The sequence below is a fragment of the Harmonia axyridis genome, chromosome 4 (assembly GCF_914767665.1).
Source record: "Harmonia axyridis chromosome 4, icHarAxyr1.1, whole genome shotgun sequence".
Lineage (NCBI taxonomy): Eukaryota > Metazoa > Arthropoda > Insecta > Coleoptera > Coccinellidae > Harmonia > Harmonia axyridis.
In genome coordinates, this window is record NC_059504.1 from 47790005 (window position 1) to 47809491 (window position 19487).

Here is a 19487-nt window from a genome sequence, read left to right on the forward strand (position 1 = left end):
CCCATTAAATAACACAAAAATATAAAATATGTTCAAATTAGATCATTCGATTTTTTGAAAAATTCAAGACTTGTGCGGATTATCATATTCTGACTTTTTTGATTTACTTTTGAATTTGAGGACTTAAAATAAGGCTAAGCTTAATAATTAAGGGAAGCTCTATAGTTTTTATTTTTCAAGCAGGTTAATATCTTCGACGTCTGAAGCAGAGAATGTGAAATAGACTAAACAGAAAAGATCATATTCACTTATTTGATAATATACCACTGTTCCCAAAGAAATAAGCAATATTATTATTTCTTCTAAATGGATACAAACAAACATGCAATTGCCACTCAAAAATAATAGAGGACAGGGATAACATAATGCGAGTAATATGAAGGGAAAGGTCAAAGGTTTGCCATGTAAAATTTTGAAAAGGAACACTCGAGACTTTTGTGTCTCTTGTAGTGCCCATTTCTTAAATTAAGTAGTGAATGACACTGCATCTTCTATGGAATCCATATTTTTTATTAAATTCAGCAAATAATTGTTTTTCTTGGCCTCTGCTCTAAAGGTGGAATATTTTGAAACAGAATGTGCACTCACAGTTAAGCCACTAAGTGACACCAAATTGTCTAGTTGTATCAAGGCCTTGGAACCTCTTCGGTATGAGCTGAATTAAATATCTAAGTCACTAAGGCATATAGCTGAAAACACACTAACTGAAACAACAGGCTCTTCAACGTGTCATGAGGCTGAATGTATATCAAAGGAAAATTTACAAATTTAAATTAATTGTATCGTTAATAACATGGTATGAGGTACTTCACAAGATGAATATTTGCAGTAAGCTTCTGCAATTCTGTATTTGTCGGCTGCAACTCGTCAATAAAAAAAAAAACCAAGAATTTCTTGAAAAATATTGAAGTGATTCTGGTTTTGAAATGCCATTAAACGATGCCAAAGATATTACCTAGAATTTTGAAATAATTCCATTCTTTGAATCAAATATGGAAAGACTTAGGAGAAACCAAAAATTTAAAATTCGTTTTCATTTTGCAATTTTGGATAGAGCTTTATCATCTATTCAATAAAGATTCATATAAATCAACCAGATAGATACGATTCATTAAAATTTTTCGATATTCATCTACCTACAGTAGAATCCCTTTATAATGACATTGAAGGGAATTGACAAACACGTCATTATAAACGGAAGTCATACAAAGCGTTTAGTGAAAAAAAAACCTCTTCTAGGTAAATTTTCATTTTAATAAAGGAACATAGCATAAAAAAAATCAAAATAAAATTGCACTTAATAAGTTGTATGTATGTACATATATTTTTCATTTTTTAATCAAGAAATCTGTAATTTTGGTCTGCCTTTGTTTTCTCATTGTATTGTAATAAAAGTCCCTAATGCTATTTTGTATAGGAGACATCGCCATGGTCGAATTTGTACTATCATATTCAATATGGCTATGAACAAATCATGATAATAATTCTGCAAACGATAGCTTAATCCGGTTCTTGTTTTTGGAAATATTTGAGATTGTCGAATGACCTACTTCAAATTCCTTCGCGAGATAATAATTTGATTCTCTTTCTAATCTGCATATTATTGCACCTTTCTCCTGAATCGTAAAAGCTTTACGGCGTTGAGATATCATTTTTCCCCACAGGATTATCCACTGAGATTCAGCACAATAACAAGCCATGTGTCAAACTTGCAGAAGGTATAAGGAATCATATCGGTCAAATAACCGGGCATAATTTATTGAAAATGGGTCATAATAAGCGACATGTCACTGTAACCCAAGTCATTATATCCAACTTCTTTTATGAAGATGTTATATGAAAACCAAAGTTCGTTGTGTAATTACGTCATAATAGGCGGTTGTTCACTATAAGCGGAATCATACTAAACGGATTCTACTGTATTTGGCAGTTTGGCTAGCAGCGGCTCTGATTAAAATCCGCACTTCTACTTATCTATCTTCGTCTAGAAATCAGAACAAAAAGACAATATTTAGCTCCACAACTAAAACAATTTTATATCAATAAATGATGACCTCTTTACTCCACTTACTAATGAGTACCTATATGAACAGTCACTGTAACTTCTACTTAATATCTCTCAAATTATGGAGATTTGTTTCTACGCAAATCATTAGAATAATTTATAAACATTCTTTAAAATAATACAAATTAAAAATAAGGATAAGTGTTCCTTTTCTTCTTTTACCTACTAATAATTTATAAGTTTCAACTGAAAGGTCTACTTTAAGTAACTCCGATGTTCCACAAAGATGTTTGAACTAAAAAATATCTTATTCAAAAATTTGAACTTATAGTACTAGGGACGAACTAAAGAACACATAAATTGTAACAAAAGTACGTTTTATTTCAAATGAACATATAGGTATGCACCAAATAAAAATTTCTTACCGACAATTTTCCAATTATTGTCACTTCAAGAACATTTTTATAAACATTTTCTAAACCATTAAGATTCTATAATTAGAATACTTCAACAGCCATGTATGTGAGGTAAATTAACTAAAAGATATCTAACTTATGTGGATAGTATTAAGCAATAAATATTACAAGGTGCATTTTTTTACAGAATACTTTTCATTGATAAAACTGAATTTATGTATGTAGGATGAAAACATATTGAAATCATTTAAAATTGAAAATTGCTATCTTAGTTCGCTTTCTTTTTCTTGATAAGGTTCTCAAAATTTCAATAAAAGTAATTTTTCAGATGTTCAACACATACTTATTATTTTTAAAGGTTTTTAATTTAATATTCATTATTTTTAGCACAATGTATACCTTAATTATAATTTTCAAATTCAATATAATAAAAAACCTGTAAAGTAATTAAAAGGAGCAAGAGAAATAATGACTTGTAAATTTTGAGACTCCTGATTTGTATTGAAATCATGACTATTATTAATCATTGAAAAACTTTAATAAAAATACACCTTGTCATTATAGATTCAACATATGCGAGGAGTGTAAACTTTTCTTTACTATTGATTTCATTCTTGATGAAAATAAATATTGATTTAACTAAAACTTTGAGCCACATTAATAAAACCTAGGTATTGAATAATAATTTAAAAGACATAGTCAGCTTCGATTCTCTTCACAAGTCAATTTATAACATTATCACTTTACTATCACATATTACCTTGAATTCACTTAAGCAATTTATTGCTCTTAGACGCAAGGAATGACACATATGATACAAATATCAGATTTAATAACATGCGATAAACTGATCTGGCCACAAATCAGTATTAAAATGAGGTCTGTCTAAAACAACCCTATAATTCAAATTGGCATTTCAGAGAATCCCTAAAATTACGAGGAAATTTTGAAAATCAATGTCTTTTATTGGGAAATGCAATTTTTCACAAAAATTTGAGACTACAGAACTATGCAGGAATTCATTCCATTGCATATAACCTAGTCCATTCTTTGGCTTTCAGTATGGCATCTTGTTCTCTAGTTTTCCACATATTGGCCACATCATTTGCTAAAGGATCGTCAGGATTTGGACTACTTAATAAAGCTTGAATTGATAATAATACTGTCCTGATTTGTAATGCGGGAGACCACTGGTCTTTGAGTATATCCAGACAAATCCTACCTAACTTATCTATATTAGGGTGGTAAATTTTCGTCAAAAATCGTACATTGGGAGGAGATAACGGATAGTTCTCTGGTAAGAATAATTCTAATTTGAATAGACCACCTTCATAAGGCGATCCGCTAGGCCCAGCCATAACAACATGAAAATACCTGCAATTGCTTTCATCTGGATTAGCACTAATACCTGGAGGGGGATCCTTCGATAAATTTTTAGTTTCTACTAAGATCCTTCTAGTTGAACCAGTTGCCATAACCTAAAATCATATTATTATGCTAGAAATTTTAAACATTCGGGAAACGCTGTAAGATAAATAAAAAATACAACATACTTGAGGAATTTGTCAAATAATATTTCAAAAGAAAAATCAACAGGTGTAAACAATTTTTGATGGCCTAACGAGGTTACTTTCCTCGAAATTTTCAGTCAACAAATGGAAGTGACAGCTGTAATCAATCCAAGGATGACATTGTTGACACCAAACCATAAGGTAGGCAAAAAGAAATTTTTTCTGTATTTGGCGGTTGATTTGAAATAAATCTGTAATAGCGTTCAACCTAATCTCAAAAATAAATCTGACTTATGGATTTATATGTGTTCCACCATATTTTAAGAATAAATCTAAGGTGCGGTACAACTTTTCATTCATTAGATGCATAGAGGAATAATTTATTTTTACATAATTTATGTATCTAGGACAATATTTTTTGGAACGTCACAGAATTAAGGGATAAAGTATTATAGAATGTATAATTTTATCTTGAACACGCTCAAAAATAATGGGATGACTTTGAGATAATAACCTCAGCAGAACTGATGGAAAGATAATTAAAAGTTTTTTCCTTATATTTAGGACGTAAGCTTTAATTAATATCACGTAATTCGTTATTTAAAGAGGCGCGCGCTCTCAAAATTTCACTAGTACACCGCGTCGTTACCATTAGTTTCCATTGGAACGACAACGCTGCCAGATTTAGTTGAATTTCTGCAAACTCAACTCAGAAATGAACGAGTTTTAAAATAATCGATGAAATGTCAGGTTTAATCGTTAAAAATGGATATTTTATTGCTTGAATGAATATTATATGAATTTCAATTTTAGACGGTTATGCTACCTTATTTTATTTGTTGGAGATACATTTTTTCCAGAAAATTATAAGAAACTTGACTTGAAAAATAAGTTGGAACTAACTCAAAATTGATTTAACATTAAAAACAAAAGATGCTGTACCAACCACAAGAATTAAGTTTTCAATATTCTCCGAATGGCATGAAATGTGAAGTTTAGAGAGATCTCACACAATCAAACAATCATGGCAGAAAAATATATTCAAAAGAAATAGCCAGTGTCCACACGGTATTGGTAGTAAATGGATTTTCTTCGAGTCACTATAGACTTATTTGGACGATAGTTTTATTGGGCTTCTGAATACCATTCGAAATCTGAAGATTCTTCTTAGTATTCAGAAGACCGATCAAACTATCGATCAATTGAACAATCAAACAAAATATAGAAAAATGGCCGAGGCTAATAATTAAAAATAGCACCAATGAATTAGTCGATAGTTCATATCTTCCAAACGAATCTTCAGTGTTCAGCCCCTCTTAACCAGTGGTCTTGGGTAAAGTATCTCACCTCTAATGCCCACCTGATAGCCGGGATTTTCGCCAATGGACTTTTTTCTTTGAGGCACTAGTGGCTCTATCATAGTATAAGGAATCCTTAAATCCTTTCCTTATAACGGGTGTTTTTTTTCGAGGTGTATAACTTTAAGTTGGCATTACTGTTCAAGATGGCAACCGATTTAACAGCTGTCAAGTGATTTATTCTCAGTTTGGTTTGGCAATTCATCATGAATAGACTCACGCCTGAACAACGCTTGCAAATAGTGCAATTTTATTTAGAAAATAATGGTTCTGTGCGGAATACGTATCGCGCACTAGGCCCATTTTATTTTGTTTCGCGATGAAGCGCACTTCTGGTTGAATGGCTGCGTCAACAAACAAAACTGCCGCATTTAGAGTGAAGCTAATCCTCAAGTGTATGTCGAAACACCGTTACATCCAGAAAAACTGACAGTTTGGTGCGCTTTATGGGCTAGTGGAATCATTAGTCCGTACTTCTTCAAAAACGATGATGGCCAGAACGTTACAGTCAATGGTGATCGGTATAGAGCCATGATTACTATCTTTTTCATTCCTGAATTGAACAACCATGATGTCCAGGAGCTGTGGTTCCAACAAGACGGCGCAACATGTCACACAGCTCGTGCCACAATCGATTTATTGAAAGACACGTTTGGTGACCGCCTAATTTCACGTTTTGGACCTGTAAATTGGCCTCCAAGATCTTGTGATTTAACACCGCTAGACTACTTTCTGTGGGGCTATGTAAAGTCATTGGTCTATGCGGATAAGCCACAAACCCTTGACCATTTGGAAGACAACATTCGCCGTGTTATTGCCGATATACGGCCACAAATGTTGGAAAAAGTCATAGAAAATTGGACGTCCAGATTGGACTACATCCGAGAAAGCCGTGACGGTCAAATGCCAGAAATCATATTCAAAATGTAATGCCACAAGATTATCTTGCGGATAAATAAAATTCATGTCAATCGAATAATCCATCTTTGTTTTATTGCAATTTAAACTTCTACAGCTCTAAAAAAAAGCACCCTTTATGTATATAATACGCAGTACGCACATTTACGAATAAAATACGAATTACAAAGTATCAAAAAGGAAATTTTGCTAGAGACATCTGGCAACGTCGCGCGGTGTGGTGATGCAGACTGAAGATCGCATCGTAGAGCTGATAATTTTATTTATTTTACATTGTTGAATGCGGATCAGATAGCTGGTGGCCGTTCGCGGTGGAGTGTCATTTCTACAGGCAGGTTTTCCTTCAGATTCGCATGCTTACGAGCTCAAAAATCCGCCAGTGTGACACAAAACATTCCCGTAATTTTCACCACCTTAAGGTCAGATGAGTGTCGGAGATGAACCTGAGATATTTGGTGCGGGCTGTCACTTTTGAAGAAAAATCGTGTGGTTTTTGAATTTGGTTTTTGTATTTTCTGTGATTTGTGACTAATAGGTGTTCTGTACACGTATATGTGAATTTTCGGATGAATCTTGACCCCGTTTAAGGTGAGAGTCATTCATGAAAAATCGCTGCATCGAACGATGACCAGAATTTAAAAATAATAATGATGTCCAATGTAGAGATGTTTGTTTTGAAAGAGTTACGAATTACGGTTACAACGTTGAATGTGATTTATTTGGGTATTTTTATTATTAGATATCAGTTCAATTTTTCATACCATATGGGGGTGCTACCCATATGATTCATTTTCAGACCTGGCCAAAAATTGGCAATCAGTTTGAGTCAGTTGCATCCCAGATTTCCATAAATGGGATTCAAATGTAAAGTTAAGTTCTTTTATTCTTCATAACATTAGAGAAGATTGCTTCTATACTATTCTGAGCACTTTGAAATCAAATTCCCTTGAAAATAATAGCTTCTTTTGAGCGCTCGTTTTTGAATCAAATACCTACCTAGAAAGCTCTAATTCAATTGAAATAACGAAAAATTATAAATCAAATCATTGACTGCATATTATTTATCACCAAAGTAGGTACTCCTAGAAAATTTTATAAAATATCAATAAAAACAAATTCAATGAATATCCAGTGATGAGATTCGAACCAGAGGTCATTTCTTCCTGAATCCAAATAAAAATTTCAAAACTCCGAAACTATAAGAGCTAGGAGTTTGCTGTGAAAAATATCGTATTTACAAGGTACCATTGAAGCAATAAAGTGTTTGGATTGCATGATTATGTATTGTTGAATTCTAAAGGAATTTTATTTTTTGTTTAATTTTGTTTCCTTGAGTTTTTTCTTCAAAATTCATGGATCGTCTTGTCGAGCTAGGTGGATCGATGCGGTATAGTGACCAATTTTTGTACCGAATTTTCTCATTCGATTTTTTTTGGTTCGATATACTTATTTTAAAGATCAAAATTTCAAAATTTCGGAGTGGCCGAATTTTTGTTTTTTTTTCAATAAGAAACCTTTTCATTTTCAATAATTAACCTTCGTTCGCGGAAATACAATCACAACCACACCTGAAGATTCTAAGTTTTGCATGAGTAGAAACCAAAAATTTAATAAAAAAATTCATCCATCTGCTGAAAGCCCGCAAAAAAAGCTACAAAGTTCCACTCACTAATGAAATGACAAATCCTTCCTCAACTTTGGTTCTGTCTATTCGAATTCCACGGAAAACACAATAACTTTCCAACGGAAGAACTTTCGAATGGAAAAGGCTTGACATATTCAGGATAAATTCTTTAATGGGCAAAACACGAGTACGGGTTCCATGAATGACTGTTCAATATTTGCTTCTTTTGTGAATTATACATCTGCACATTCGATAGGGATGATGCTTCGCAAAAGGAATTACAATTTAACCCTTCAAAGGCGGAATTATTATTTTTTCAAGAGAGCAAATTTAGCGATTCTATTGAGTGAATTCCATTTATCAGTGTTGGGTAGAATAAGAATTATGCATTTTTTTCCTTTATTTTTCTCAAAAAAATGGCGTAACCATATGGTCACACTAGCCCAATATGAATACAGAAATGTCGAACAAATTATTTAATGTGAAATATATAAAAACATTCCACACATAGTCCCAAATCACATTTATTGCACTGTGTTCGACCAACAGAGGAGCATCCTTCTCCGGCACATCTTCTCCTCTTGTTATTTGGAACTGGAACAACTAAGTGGTCCTTATGGTCATACCTGATATCATCCGAAATCCTATTCATGGAGACACTATTTCTACTCGTTGTTGGTCTTCCATATCTTTTTGGGGCAGTTTTAAACCTATTTAGGTATACCTTTACAATTTCTCTTCTGAAATTCAGATTAGTAATTGAATTACCTGCACTTTTATACTGTATCCATGCATTGTGTAATGCGGTATCTATAAGCCAAGTAAGTAACGGCCAATACCATTTCTTACTTCTGATACCTATTCTATGGCGCGCAATATCTTCGTCCATCCGATCTGTCCCACCCATATATTTATTATAGGCATTTATAAGACGTGGCTGGGGAATTTGAATAATTTTCTTCTCGGACTGTGAATATCTTTTCACCAAAGAAGTGGGTTCAATTCCATAAGAAGTTGAAGCCATGGTAACAGGGGCATTGTCAGTCCAACGCACTAGTATCACACCTTCATCTTTTGAAATTTTAGACTCGATAGAACCTCTTTTTTTTTTCTTCATGTCTAATTTAGAAGTTATTGGGCAGTCCTTTGGAACCCTATTTTCTCTAACGGTTCCTGTAACTCCATAGCCTCTTTGCTTTAGCTCCGTCAAAAGATTGAAACTCGTAAACAAATTGTCTGTATAAATTTGATAACGAAGATTTCTATCTGGCAAGGAGTCTAGCATTATTAGTAATGGAGAAGTAGCTTTTCCAAATTTATTGTCATATTCAGTAACCGACTTCGGATTACTTCCCTGATATATATCGAAGTTGATTAGGTAGCCGTTTTCGGCATTCAAACTCCATACTTTATAGCCAAATCTTATCGGTTTTCCGCGAATAAACTGTTTGCAGCTGTGTCTGCCATAGTATTTCACCCGAGGGGGTAACCACTTCCGAAATCGATGTAATTCTGAAACACGAAATCCCGAAATCATCATCCGAAATCGCCACCGAAATCACGAAATCATCTCCGAAATCCCGAAATCACCTCCGAAATCCCGAAATCGCTACCGAAATCACGAAATCGCTGTCGAAATCCCGAAATCGCTACCGAAATCCCGCAATCGCTGTCGAAATCTCGCAATCGCCGCGCCGTCGAAATCACATTTCTCGCAATCAATGGAGTGTGCGCAGTGGCTAAGGCACTGACGTTTGTTATGTTACATATTCAGAGGTTAGGTAACAGTTTTAGCACGATTTTCTTTTCTTGAGTTAATCAAGTGGAAGTATTTGGAAGAGTGTGTAGACGAGGAAAAAGGAAAATTTGGAATTTATGATTTCAATGAGCTCTGATAGAGATGCTGATGAAGAAATTGTTTTGGATTTCGAAATTAAGCGGTCATTGAATTTGACGATACAAAGGAGATCGGGGTCGAGCTGAATATACAGGGTGTCCCGGAAGTAATTGTACATACTCTTATTAAAAAAAAAAAGAATTGAATAAATATAAGAGGTAGAGTAGGGCTACGGATCGACGGAAAAAAATCAATTTCTGTCTTTCCTTGGAAAGCACATGGGGATTTTCATATTCATGGAAATAATGAAATCAAAATAATAACCAAACTTGTCGGTGGAATTTATAGAAATTTGGGATGTTATTGACACATACCGAGATTGAGTCAGAGATATTAATTACTTCAATATCCCATTTAAAGTGTTCAGGTTAAAAATATTACTTTGTATTTCGAATTTGAAATGAATCGAAATGAATTGTTTAGATTTTCAAAAAGAGCATACATTTTTGCTTTGATATGCGGTATCATTCAAAGTTGTCACATCTAACATTCTTTTTTTATGAACTTTTGAAATTGGAAAAAGTTCGAAAAATTTGATTTATTCAGGACAGAGGTATCTCGTGAAAATCGCGAATGAATATAAAATCTTCTCAAAACACAGTGAACGTCTATAAGATGGTAAGAATATGCTAATATATGAAATAATTCATTCACAACAATAAAAAACAGGAAAAAAATATGCTCAAAGACGAATTATGAATTCCTCGGAAATATTTTGTGGTCATTTTCTATGCTGAAAACATACTGAGAACTGAAATTTGAAATAGTTATCAGTTATTTGTTGGGATCTCGGTGGTGATTCAAATATTGCTATGAAATTTACGAATTATCAAAATTACCAATTTGACAAATAGAGCATTTGCTATAATATTGTTTTTGTTAGGAGTTGAAAATCTAAAATTTTGTATTATCTGTTCAACATTTCCAAAGATGCAATATTTTTTTATAAATAAAATTAATTTTACGGCATTCAAACAATTTTTAAATTTGGAAAAAAGTACCTCCTCCAGCGGGACTCGAACCACAACCTCCGAATAACTAGTTCGAGTTTGAGTTGGGAGGTTCTGGGTTCGAGTCCCGCTCGAGGATGTAATTTTTCTGAATTGAAAAATTGTCTGAATGCCGTGAAATTAAGTTCATTTATCAAAACACAGACATTAAACGATTATTCACGTATTTTTAATAAAGAAATCATCCAAAATCGCCCGAAATCCTCCGAAATCCCCGAAATTCTCCGAAATCCCCGAAATCATCCGAAATCCCTCCGAAATCCCTCGAAATCCTCCGAAATCCCCCGAAATCTTCATGATTTCCGAAATCGGTGTATCTTTTTCACGGAGTGATTACCCCCTCGATTTCACCATACATTCGTCGTAACTCATATTTTCTGTCGGCTTAAAATATTTCAAATAATTTTTTTGAAGTTTTTCAATGAGCGGCCTAAGTTTCCACATTTTGTCTTTGTAATTGGGTTTGGTATTATCGGCACAATGTAAAAAACGCATTATCTGTCGAAATCTGTCCCTACGCATTGCTTCCTTTACTAATTGATTTCCCATGTCCGATTCTGAATCCCAGTAAAAACATTTTCCGGGAAGAGAGTTATACCCGGTCAAAATAAGTATACCGATGAAACACTTCATTTCATCAGATTCTATTTTCGGATCTGGATGGTTTAGGAAGAGCGCATATTTATTTGATTCTTCTACTAACATACGAACAATGTCGTCGTCGAAAAACAATTCAAATAAATCTGTTGGGGATTTTCCTATAAAATTGGTATAGTCTGGCTGTGGAAATACTGCTGTCGTTTTTAGAAGATCGCCCTCGATCCAAGTTCTTTTGAGTGTTTCTTTCACTTTCTTCTGCGGCTTCTTCGTTGAATTCGTCTTTTTGGTGCTCTTGTTTGAACTAGTGCTTGGACCACATTTTTCAATCTGACTAACTTCACTTTCTAATAAACTATTGTCTCCTTCACTGCCTTCTTCATTTGAAACATCTTCGAAGCCAGTTATGCGCGAATTGTCAGAAAGTCGGATTTCTGCTGCAGTTGATAATTGGCCACGTGATAAATTATCCATTTCCCCGCCTTCTTCATCACCCGAATCTTCATCTGTCAGTACATTTGGTTCCGGCGGTGATATGTAAATGTCACACACACCATTGCTATCTTCTTCGTCGTTATATACTATATCTAAGGCTTCTTTGAGAGAGAAACCTCGCCTGAAACAAAAAATATCAATTTCTGCCAGATTCGGCTAGTGTCACCATGCGGTCACAGTCAAGTTTGCATCAAAGTTGATTTTGAACAGAGAAGAGATATTCAAATCTAATATATTCTTGAAATTCCTCACACATTTCACCAACTATTGAAACAAATATAATTAAAAGATATTCAGTTTGAAATAGAAATTTGATACTTACACAAATTTGGGATCCATTTTATTGCGAATACCTAACAAACACGGCAGTTCACCTCTATTACGAATGAGAAATCAGTGGAATAACAATGCGACACGTTCACACTACAAAGTTCCTAAGTCAACTGAATAAATATCATCGCTTCCTCACGTATACTAAGATATACGTACATATGTCAGCTGATTTTGTGCAGCGCTGTAGGTGTGACCATATGGTCACGGTAGCCTTTGAAGGGTTAAGTCTTTTGGGAATTTTCATGTTGATAGCATAACCAGATCCATAGAAAATTCAAGGAAGATGATCGAAAATAAATTGCCCAATATTTTCGTGAAACCGATGATGTTGATATTTGGGACAATTATATGAAATTAAGTTCCGTGCAAAATTTAAAGCTGACCATATCCTCAAAATTATAAAGAAATCAAGAAGGATATTCTAAAAGAAACTCAATCGAGTTGAAATTTTGCGTGTATACAACTTAAAGAATAACAATTTCAAACTTTCATGATAAACAGAACTCCAAGCAGAACTCAGAACCATAAAAAAATCGAGAAGAATATCGAAACAAACATAAAAGAGCAATCAAATGAAGCCACCTCATTAGTGCTTCTCTAAATTATTGGATATTAATTTTCCAATAATTTTCCAATGTTCCATGGTTCTGATTAAGTGATTCGCTTGCATGAAGCTTCAAATTGTTATATTATATTAAAATACCATTCATTTTCATTTCGTTCGAATCTGCAGTTTTGAACATTATGACCCCCTTGACCCTCCCCCTGGGACCGAGCTTGTACGCTATCCAAGCATGAGTACAAATAAGGGTTCTCCAATAAGAGGTTTCATTTGGATATTAGATAAAAAACATTATATTTTGAGGAGAATCAATTGATATTCATTTCATTGTTATGAGGAAAGTAACAGGTTTTTTTTAGAGCTATAGAACTTTAAATTGCAATAAAACAAGGATGGATTATTCGATTGACATGAATTTTATTTATCCGCAAGATAATCTTGTGGCATTATATTTTAAATATGATTTCTGGCATATGACCGCCACGGCTGGCTCGGATGTAGTGCAATCTGGACGTCCAATTTTCGATGACTTTTTCCAACATTTGTGGCCGTATATCGGCAATAACCCGGCGAATGTTGTTTTCCAAATGGTCAAGGGTTTGTGCTCGGGTTTGTGGCTTATCCGCACAGACCAATGACTTTACATAGCCCCACAGAAAGTAGTCTAGCGGTGTTAAATCACAAGATCTTGGAGGCCAATTCAATTGAAAGACACGTTTGGTGACCGCCTAATTTCACGTTTTGGACCTGTGAATTGGCCTCCAAGATCTTGTGATTTAACACCGCTAGACTACTTTCTGTGGGGCTATGTAAAGTCATTGGTCTATGCGGATAGGCCACAAACCCTTGACCATTTGCAAGACAACATTCGCCATGTTATTGCCGATATACGGCCACAAATGTTGAAAAAAGTCATCGATTGGACTACATCCGAGCCAGGTCATATGCCAGAAATCATATTTAAAATGTAATGCCACAAGATTATCTTGCGGATGAATAAAATTCATGTCAATCGAATAATCCATCGTTGTTTTATTGCAACTTAAAGTTCTATAGCTCTAAAAAAACACCCTATAGTTTTAACTTGTCAACTGTCAAAATATTGACAGCTTTAAAAGTGACAGCTGCCTAGATAGCGCGATACTCGAAATGAAATCTCTTATTGGAAACCACTACTTAGCTTAGTTATGCCTTGAGCACTTTGAAAGTTGAATGGGTCGAAATTATCTGATATTTAATGATAGAATTACCATAGAACATGGAATAATAAAATTAAATATTTACACTTACAGATTTGGAACTTTCAATGGCCAACACTTGAGTGCTCTCCTAAGATTCAACTGTGAGAAGATCAAGAAAATAATGTGATTATTGAGGTGAGTGTTTAGAGGCTCTGCTTAATTGTTTATAAATTAAACTTTTATAGTTTATAAATAATGTTTCACCTCCTTATTTATTACACAGTTGATACACAATATGGAATCACAAAATAGTTTCAGTTTAAATAAATATGTGAAGTAGTATCGAATAAAACTAACATCAAAAGAACAATCCAAATCCCATCGTTGTTATTTACATACATTTCTTCAGCTGTGAATAGATCGGTAATTTCTATAGAGTGTTCTGCTTAGAACGAATTACCAACATGTTCATTCAGTTTTTTCAGTAAATAAGAATGGCTTCCACCCAGTTTTTATTTGTAATATGCCTAACTCCTACCTCAGAACTTTTTCTTCATAGTTCATGAGTAGGCTTTACAGTGGAACCACTGTGCTTAATAGTGTTTTTCTATTTCTCTCCTCATTTAATTACAGTCTACGAGAGAGAAATCGATTAATCATCCAGTCTACAGTCACTACATCTCGAAATCTTAATACTGATTAGTGTCTCGAATCTGAACTGGTGTCGAATAGATTGGGCAATTTTCCTATTCTGTCAGAATCAAGCGTTGATAGTATGATTGTTACATATCTTTTATCGTACAATTTGAATCAACGTTTAGTAGGCGTTTGTATCAAACCGATTACACTAATTGGATAGCTCAATTCGTAGATATTTGATTTAAATAGCTTGTGGGTTGAGACCAAGGAGTTATTTAAATGATGTCTGAAAATGTGGTCTCGTTTATTCAAAGTCTAAGTATCCTTCTTTGGACTGCTTTCTAAGTGATGGATGACTGACTGAATGTTTTGGATGTAATGGTTCTCTGTTAGGCTGACTTGTTTTTAATATTGAATGAATATCAAATAAATTGGGAGGGAAGTGAACTACATCCATTATTGTGAACTTCTGTTATGAATGATGATCTACAGAAAGTCCGTTGAAGATTGTGGAAATTCTATTTGTTGATGATTTGGCACAACTGTTCTCTAAACTCACGCGCACTTTTTTTAAAGTCTGGAGACTTTGAGTACTCAAACATTATTGCGCCTTGGAGGCCATATAACTATACAGGGTGTTCCTAAATTGGTGGTAAAATCCTATAAGCAAGGGTTCACAATCGCTTTGTTTTCGAGATATAGGGTGTTTCTTGTAGTAATAAAGGGTGTTTTTTTTAGAGCTATAGAACTTTGAATTGCAATGAAACAACGATGGATTATTCGATTGACATGAATTTTATTTATCCGCAAAATAATCTTGTGGCATTACATTTTAAATATGATTTCTGGCATATGACCGCCACGGCTGGCTCGGATGTTGTCCAATCTGGACGTCCAATTTTTGATGACTTTTTCCAAAAATTTGTGGGCGTATATCGGCAATAACACGGCGAATGTTGTCTTCCAAATGGTCGAGGGTTTGTGGCTTATCCGCATAGACCAATGACTTTACATAGCCCCACAGAAAGGAGTCTAGCGGTGTTAAATCACAAGATCTTGGGGGCCAATTCACAGGTCCAAAACGTGAAATTAGGCGCTCACCAAACGTGTCTTTCAATAAATCGATTGTGGCACGAGCTGTGTGACATGTTCCGACGTCTTGTTGGAACCACAGCTCCTGGATATCATGGTTGTTCAATTCAGGAATGAAAAAGTTAGTAATCATGGCTCTATACCGATCACCATTGACTGTAACGTTCTGGCCATCATCGTTTTTGAAGAAGTACGGACCAATGATTCCACCAGCCCATAAAGCGCACCAAACAGTCAGTTTTTCTGGATGTAACGGTGTTTCGACATACACTTAAGGATTAGCTTCACTCCAAATGCGGCAGTTTTGTTTGTTGACGTAGCCATTCAACCAGAAGTGCGCTTTATCGCTAAACAAAATAAAATGAACGTAGTGCGCGATACGTATTCCGCACAGAACCATTATTTTCGAAATAAAATTGCACTATTTGCAAGCGTTGTTTAGGCGTGAGTTTATTCATGATGAATTGCCAAACCAAACTGAGAATAAATCACTTGACAGCTGTTAAATCGGTCGCCATCTTGAACAGTAATGCCAACTTAAAGTTATGTACCTCAAAAAAAACACCCTATAGTAATATTTTTATACGATTATACGAGTTTATCATATCTCTAATCATTGCTACAGGTTGGTAAAAGGAACACCAAAACTAACGATTAATTTATTCATAACTGTTGTCTAACTGGGTTTTTATGATAATTTGTATGTTCAAGGGGATTTCGAAAAGAGCGTTTCATTTGTTTCTCGAAATAAGTAGCAGATAGAACAAAACTATACAAAAAAAAACAAGAAAAAACTTAACATTCAACACCCTGTATCTCGAAAATAAAGTGTTTGAGGGCCCATTTATACCTATAGATCTATCATTTTCGTTTTTTACCTCCAATTCAGGAACACCAAGTAAAAAGGTTTGCCCAAGGGTAAAATTGGCGCAATGAAATTAAAGATACATAATTTTTCTTACAAATCACCAGTCTTTAGGGGGTTGTCTCATTATTTCTTCAAACAATAATCTACATTGTAGTATTTCAATATTTTCAATTTGAGAATGAAAAAAAAATGGAATTTTCCTAATTCCTCGTTTTTCGAAAAATAATTTATGATATGGTATCTCTACAAAGCACTAATGTATTTTGAAAATATTCGTAAAAAATTCCTATAAAAATCATAACAAAAGAGGTAAAACTCTTATTCTGTGAAAATGTTTAAAAAGATTCGTGAAGTACAACCATTCGATGAAAGTTGTAACTATTGTAATATTCCTAACTACTACTTATCATTCAGTTGTTCAAGCAACAAGGTACATTATTTTTGTCCCACTTCTTCAGAGCAAATCTTGACAGATTACGAGAATGACACGTGGTGGGGTTCCCTTTTAAGAGTTTTTGTTCATATGAATGACCCCCTTCAACTTTTCGTAAGGTTCCACAGGCTGAAAACTTTCCCACTTATTTAGAAGCACTCTGTATAAAATGAGATAAACTCTTGTCTAATCTGTAGGTAGCTATCCAATCTTCCTCTTATCGACGTTGATTCTAAAGAACGACCTTTCACGTGAAATCATCTAAAGTTATCTTCCCGGATATACATTTGGTGCAGAATCCTATATGAACGTAAACGAGGTTTCGTTCATCCTTCGAAGTCGTAAAACCTCAGTAACATGCTCCAACTTGCTCCATCGAAGGCAGGGAAATTTTCATTGCTAGCTACCGAGTTGGCTAGACTGTTGTTGCATTAAAATGTCGATGAACTTCGGTAGATCGATGACAGTTCTACATGGAAATGCACTTGTTATCTCTAATGAGCATATGATATGCTACTCACTAAAGATGGAATCGCTGAAGTGAAGTTCCCATTGCTCTGTTGGTGAAGGGAAGGAAAGGTAGAATTCGCCAATTCAAGCAACTCTATAGTCTCGAAAAGTATTCACTTTCAATATATGAGGCCACAGATTAAGACGGTTGTTCCGAGAAATATAGTTTCGAAGAATCATTTCTGAGTCATTTTATGGAGATTCTTTGGAAACCTCAATTCAACCCACAGTGTGTTGAATTTTCGTCACGATGTACGTATTTTTCGAATTTTGGGCGGAAATTGGTCTAATCGATAAGGTTCGACTAACTGATGACGAATAAGCTTCCAAAAATTAGGAAAATAATCATTTAAATTTCTTTGCTTTTGTGATCGGGTTCTACAAAATACAGAACAAAATGAAAATTTAACAACCACCTACTAGATTTTTTCGATTTACAGAAGATCCATTAATGTACAGGATGTCCCAAATTCGATGTTCACTGAAAGCATCTCGAGAACTATAAGACTTAGAGAAAAAATCTTCGAAAACATCCGAAATCTTTTTTCGTAATACTTGATAACCAGAAAACCTATCATAGATATCTTGATTCGTTCTCGAGTTACTGGGTGTTTCTGAAAAATGACTGTTTCAAATATTTCGCTATTTCTTTGAGGTATTCGAAAAATTCTAAGATTTTTTTTTTCAGTAATTTTTATGGTGTATATAAAACTCATGACAGATCAAAGAAATTAATAGTTGGCCTTTTTTTAAATGTGACACCCTTTATTTTTCAACGCAGTTTGTTAGCTGCAGATTTGTTGAAAAGCATCCTGTTACAGGTTTTTCAAAAATGTCACCGTTTTAAAAAAAATTGTACTGTATTGAAATGGTACACCTTTAATATAATTATTTTTCATTTATTTGGAGACTTAATTCATTTTGTGCCTATGGCATAATTGTGATCAAGAAATATATCCAAAAATACTAATTCTCCTCTATATTTCTAAAACGGGTTATGATTTCTATGATCCGTTGTGAGTACCTATAATATAAACCATAAAAATCACAAAAAAAATTAGAATTTTTCCAATATGTCGAACAGACACAAAGATATAGTGAAACACCCTATAACTTGAAAATGAAGCGAAATATTTACGATCTGATATCTTATTATTTCGAAAAAAGATATCGGGGCTTCTTGGAGATTTTGACTTAGATGTCTTGTAGTTCTCGAGGTGCTCTCAGTGAGCATCGAATTTGGGACACCCTGTACCACGTTGGATTTTATTTTTTCATTAAGATTATTGCTTTTACGAACACAACACAGAAGGTAATACATTTTCGCAATGAATCGTTAATTCCAAACCCTTATTTTAAGTTTAGGAAATCTGCAAAAAATGCAATAAGGCGTTGCATATTTCACCTCTTTAGAAGAATACAAAAAAATAAAACAATATTCATAAAAATTATTTTATTCCTAAAATATGTTCACAAAATGAAATTCATGCAACTTTTCAGGATATTTGAGAAATAATATAATAAAAGCTGTCTGCAGGACTAATACTGTCGATGGCCAATTGGCCTTTGGTCAATAAATAGCGTTTGTTGTTGTTATAATAAAAACCAACCCAATAGAGGTAGGCTGTCAAAAGTAGGAATATTTTTATCATATTCCTGTTTTCGTTGAATACCTTGTGTTTCTACAAAAAAACTTTTCAAATGGATTATTTATGCAATTTTGGGGAAAACTATTAGTACTCAAAAGAGAAACTACAGAGAAAAAAATGACGGAAATACTGAGGTGAAATCAGGAGCTTCTAAGCACTCGTCATTCATACATGTTGCTACAGAAAAACTTTTCAAATGGATTATTTATGCAGTTTTGAGGAAAACTATTACTATCTAACGGAGAAACTACAGGTAAAAAAATTAGAGAAGTACTGACGTGAAATCAGGAGCTTTTTAGCACTCGTCCATTCATGCGCCAATTGCACGAACAAGAAGATAATAGGCAAGAAGAAGATACTCACAGAATAAATGCACATTGAGTAGATAA

General features: G+C 34.1%; 3 protein-coding genes across 5 annotated transcripts in view; 1 reads left to right on the top strand and 2 right to left on the bottom strand.

Moving 5' to 3' along the window:
• Window positions 1-2365: 2365 nt before the first annotated feature.
• Window positions 2366-4109, bottom strand: LOC123677404 (ubiquitin-conjugating enzyme E2 N-like). The gene is made up of 2 exons (XM_045613898.1): window positions 3975-4109; window positions 2366-3899 (listed from the first exon to the last, which is right to left on the bottom strand). The coding sequence occupies exon 2, from the start codon at window positions 3894-3896 to the stop codon at window positions 3441-3443; it is 456 nt and encodes a 151-aa protein (XP_045469854.1). The 5' UTR covers window positions 3897-3899; window positions 3975-4109; the 3' UTR covers window positions 2366-3440.
• The window catches only part of LOC123677402 (transmembrane protein 198), a 61982-nt gene continuing 46499 nt past the window's right edge, over window positions 4005-19487 (top strand). Inside the window, exons 1-2 of one of the 3 annotated variants that reach the window (XM_045613896.1) lie at window positions 4005-4133; window positions 14019-14102. The gene's annotated coding sequence lies outside the window, so the exon portion shown is untranslated. Of the gene's footprint in view, window positions 4134-6466; window positions 6797-14018; window positions 14103-19487 lie in introns of those variants that run through there. The other 2 variants (XM_045613897.1, XM_045613895.1) reach the window with 2 other exon arrangements.
• Window positions 8121-12386, bottom strand: LOC123677401 (piggyBac transposable element-derived protein 3-like). Its single transcript, XM_045613894.1, has 3 exons — window positions 12154-12386; window positions 11091-11952; window positions 8121-9309 (listed from the first exon to the last, which is right to left on the bottom strand). The coding sequence occupies exons 1-3, from the start codon at window positions 12168-12170 to the stop codon at window positions 8305-8307; spliced, it is 1884 nt and encodes a 627-aa protein (XP_045469850.1). The 5' UTR covers window positions 12171-12386; the 3' UTR covers window positions 8121-8304.

Coding starts and splice junctions, on each gene's coding strand:
- LOC123677404 (XM_045613898.1), bottom strand. CDS start 3,896: ATGGCAACTGGTTCAACTAGAAGGATCTTAGTAGAAACTAAAAATTTA.
- LOC123677401 (XM_045613894.1), bottom strand. Junction 9,310..11,090: donor TGAGTTACGACGAATGTATG/GTGAAATCGAGG, acceptor TTACCCCCTCGG/GTGAAATACTATGGCAGACA.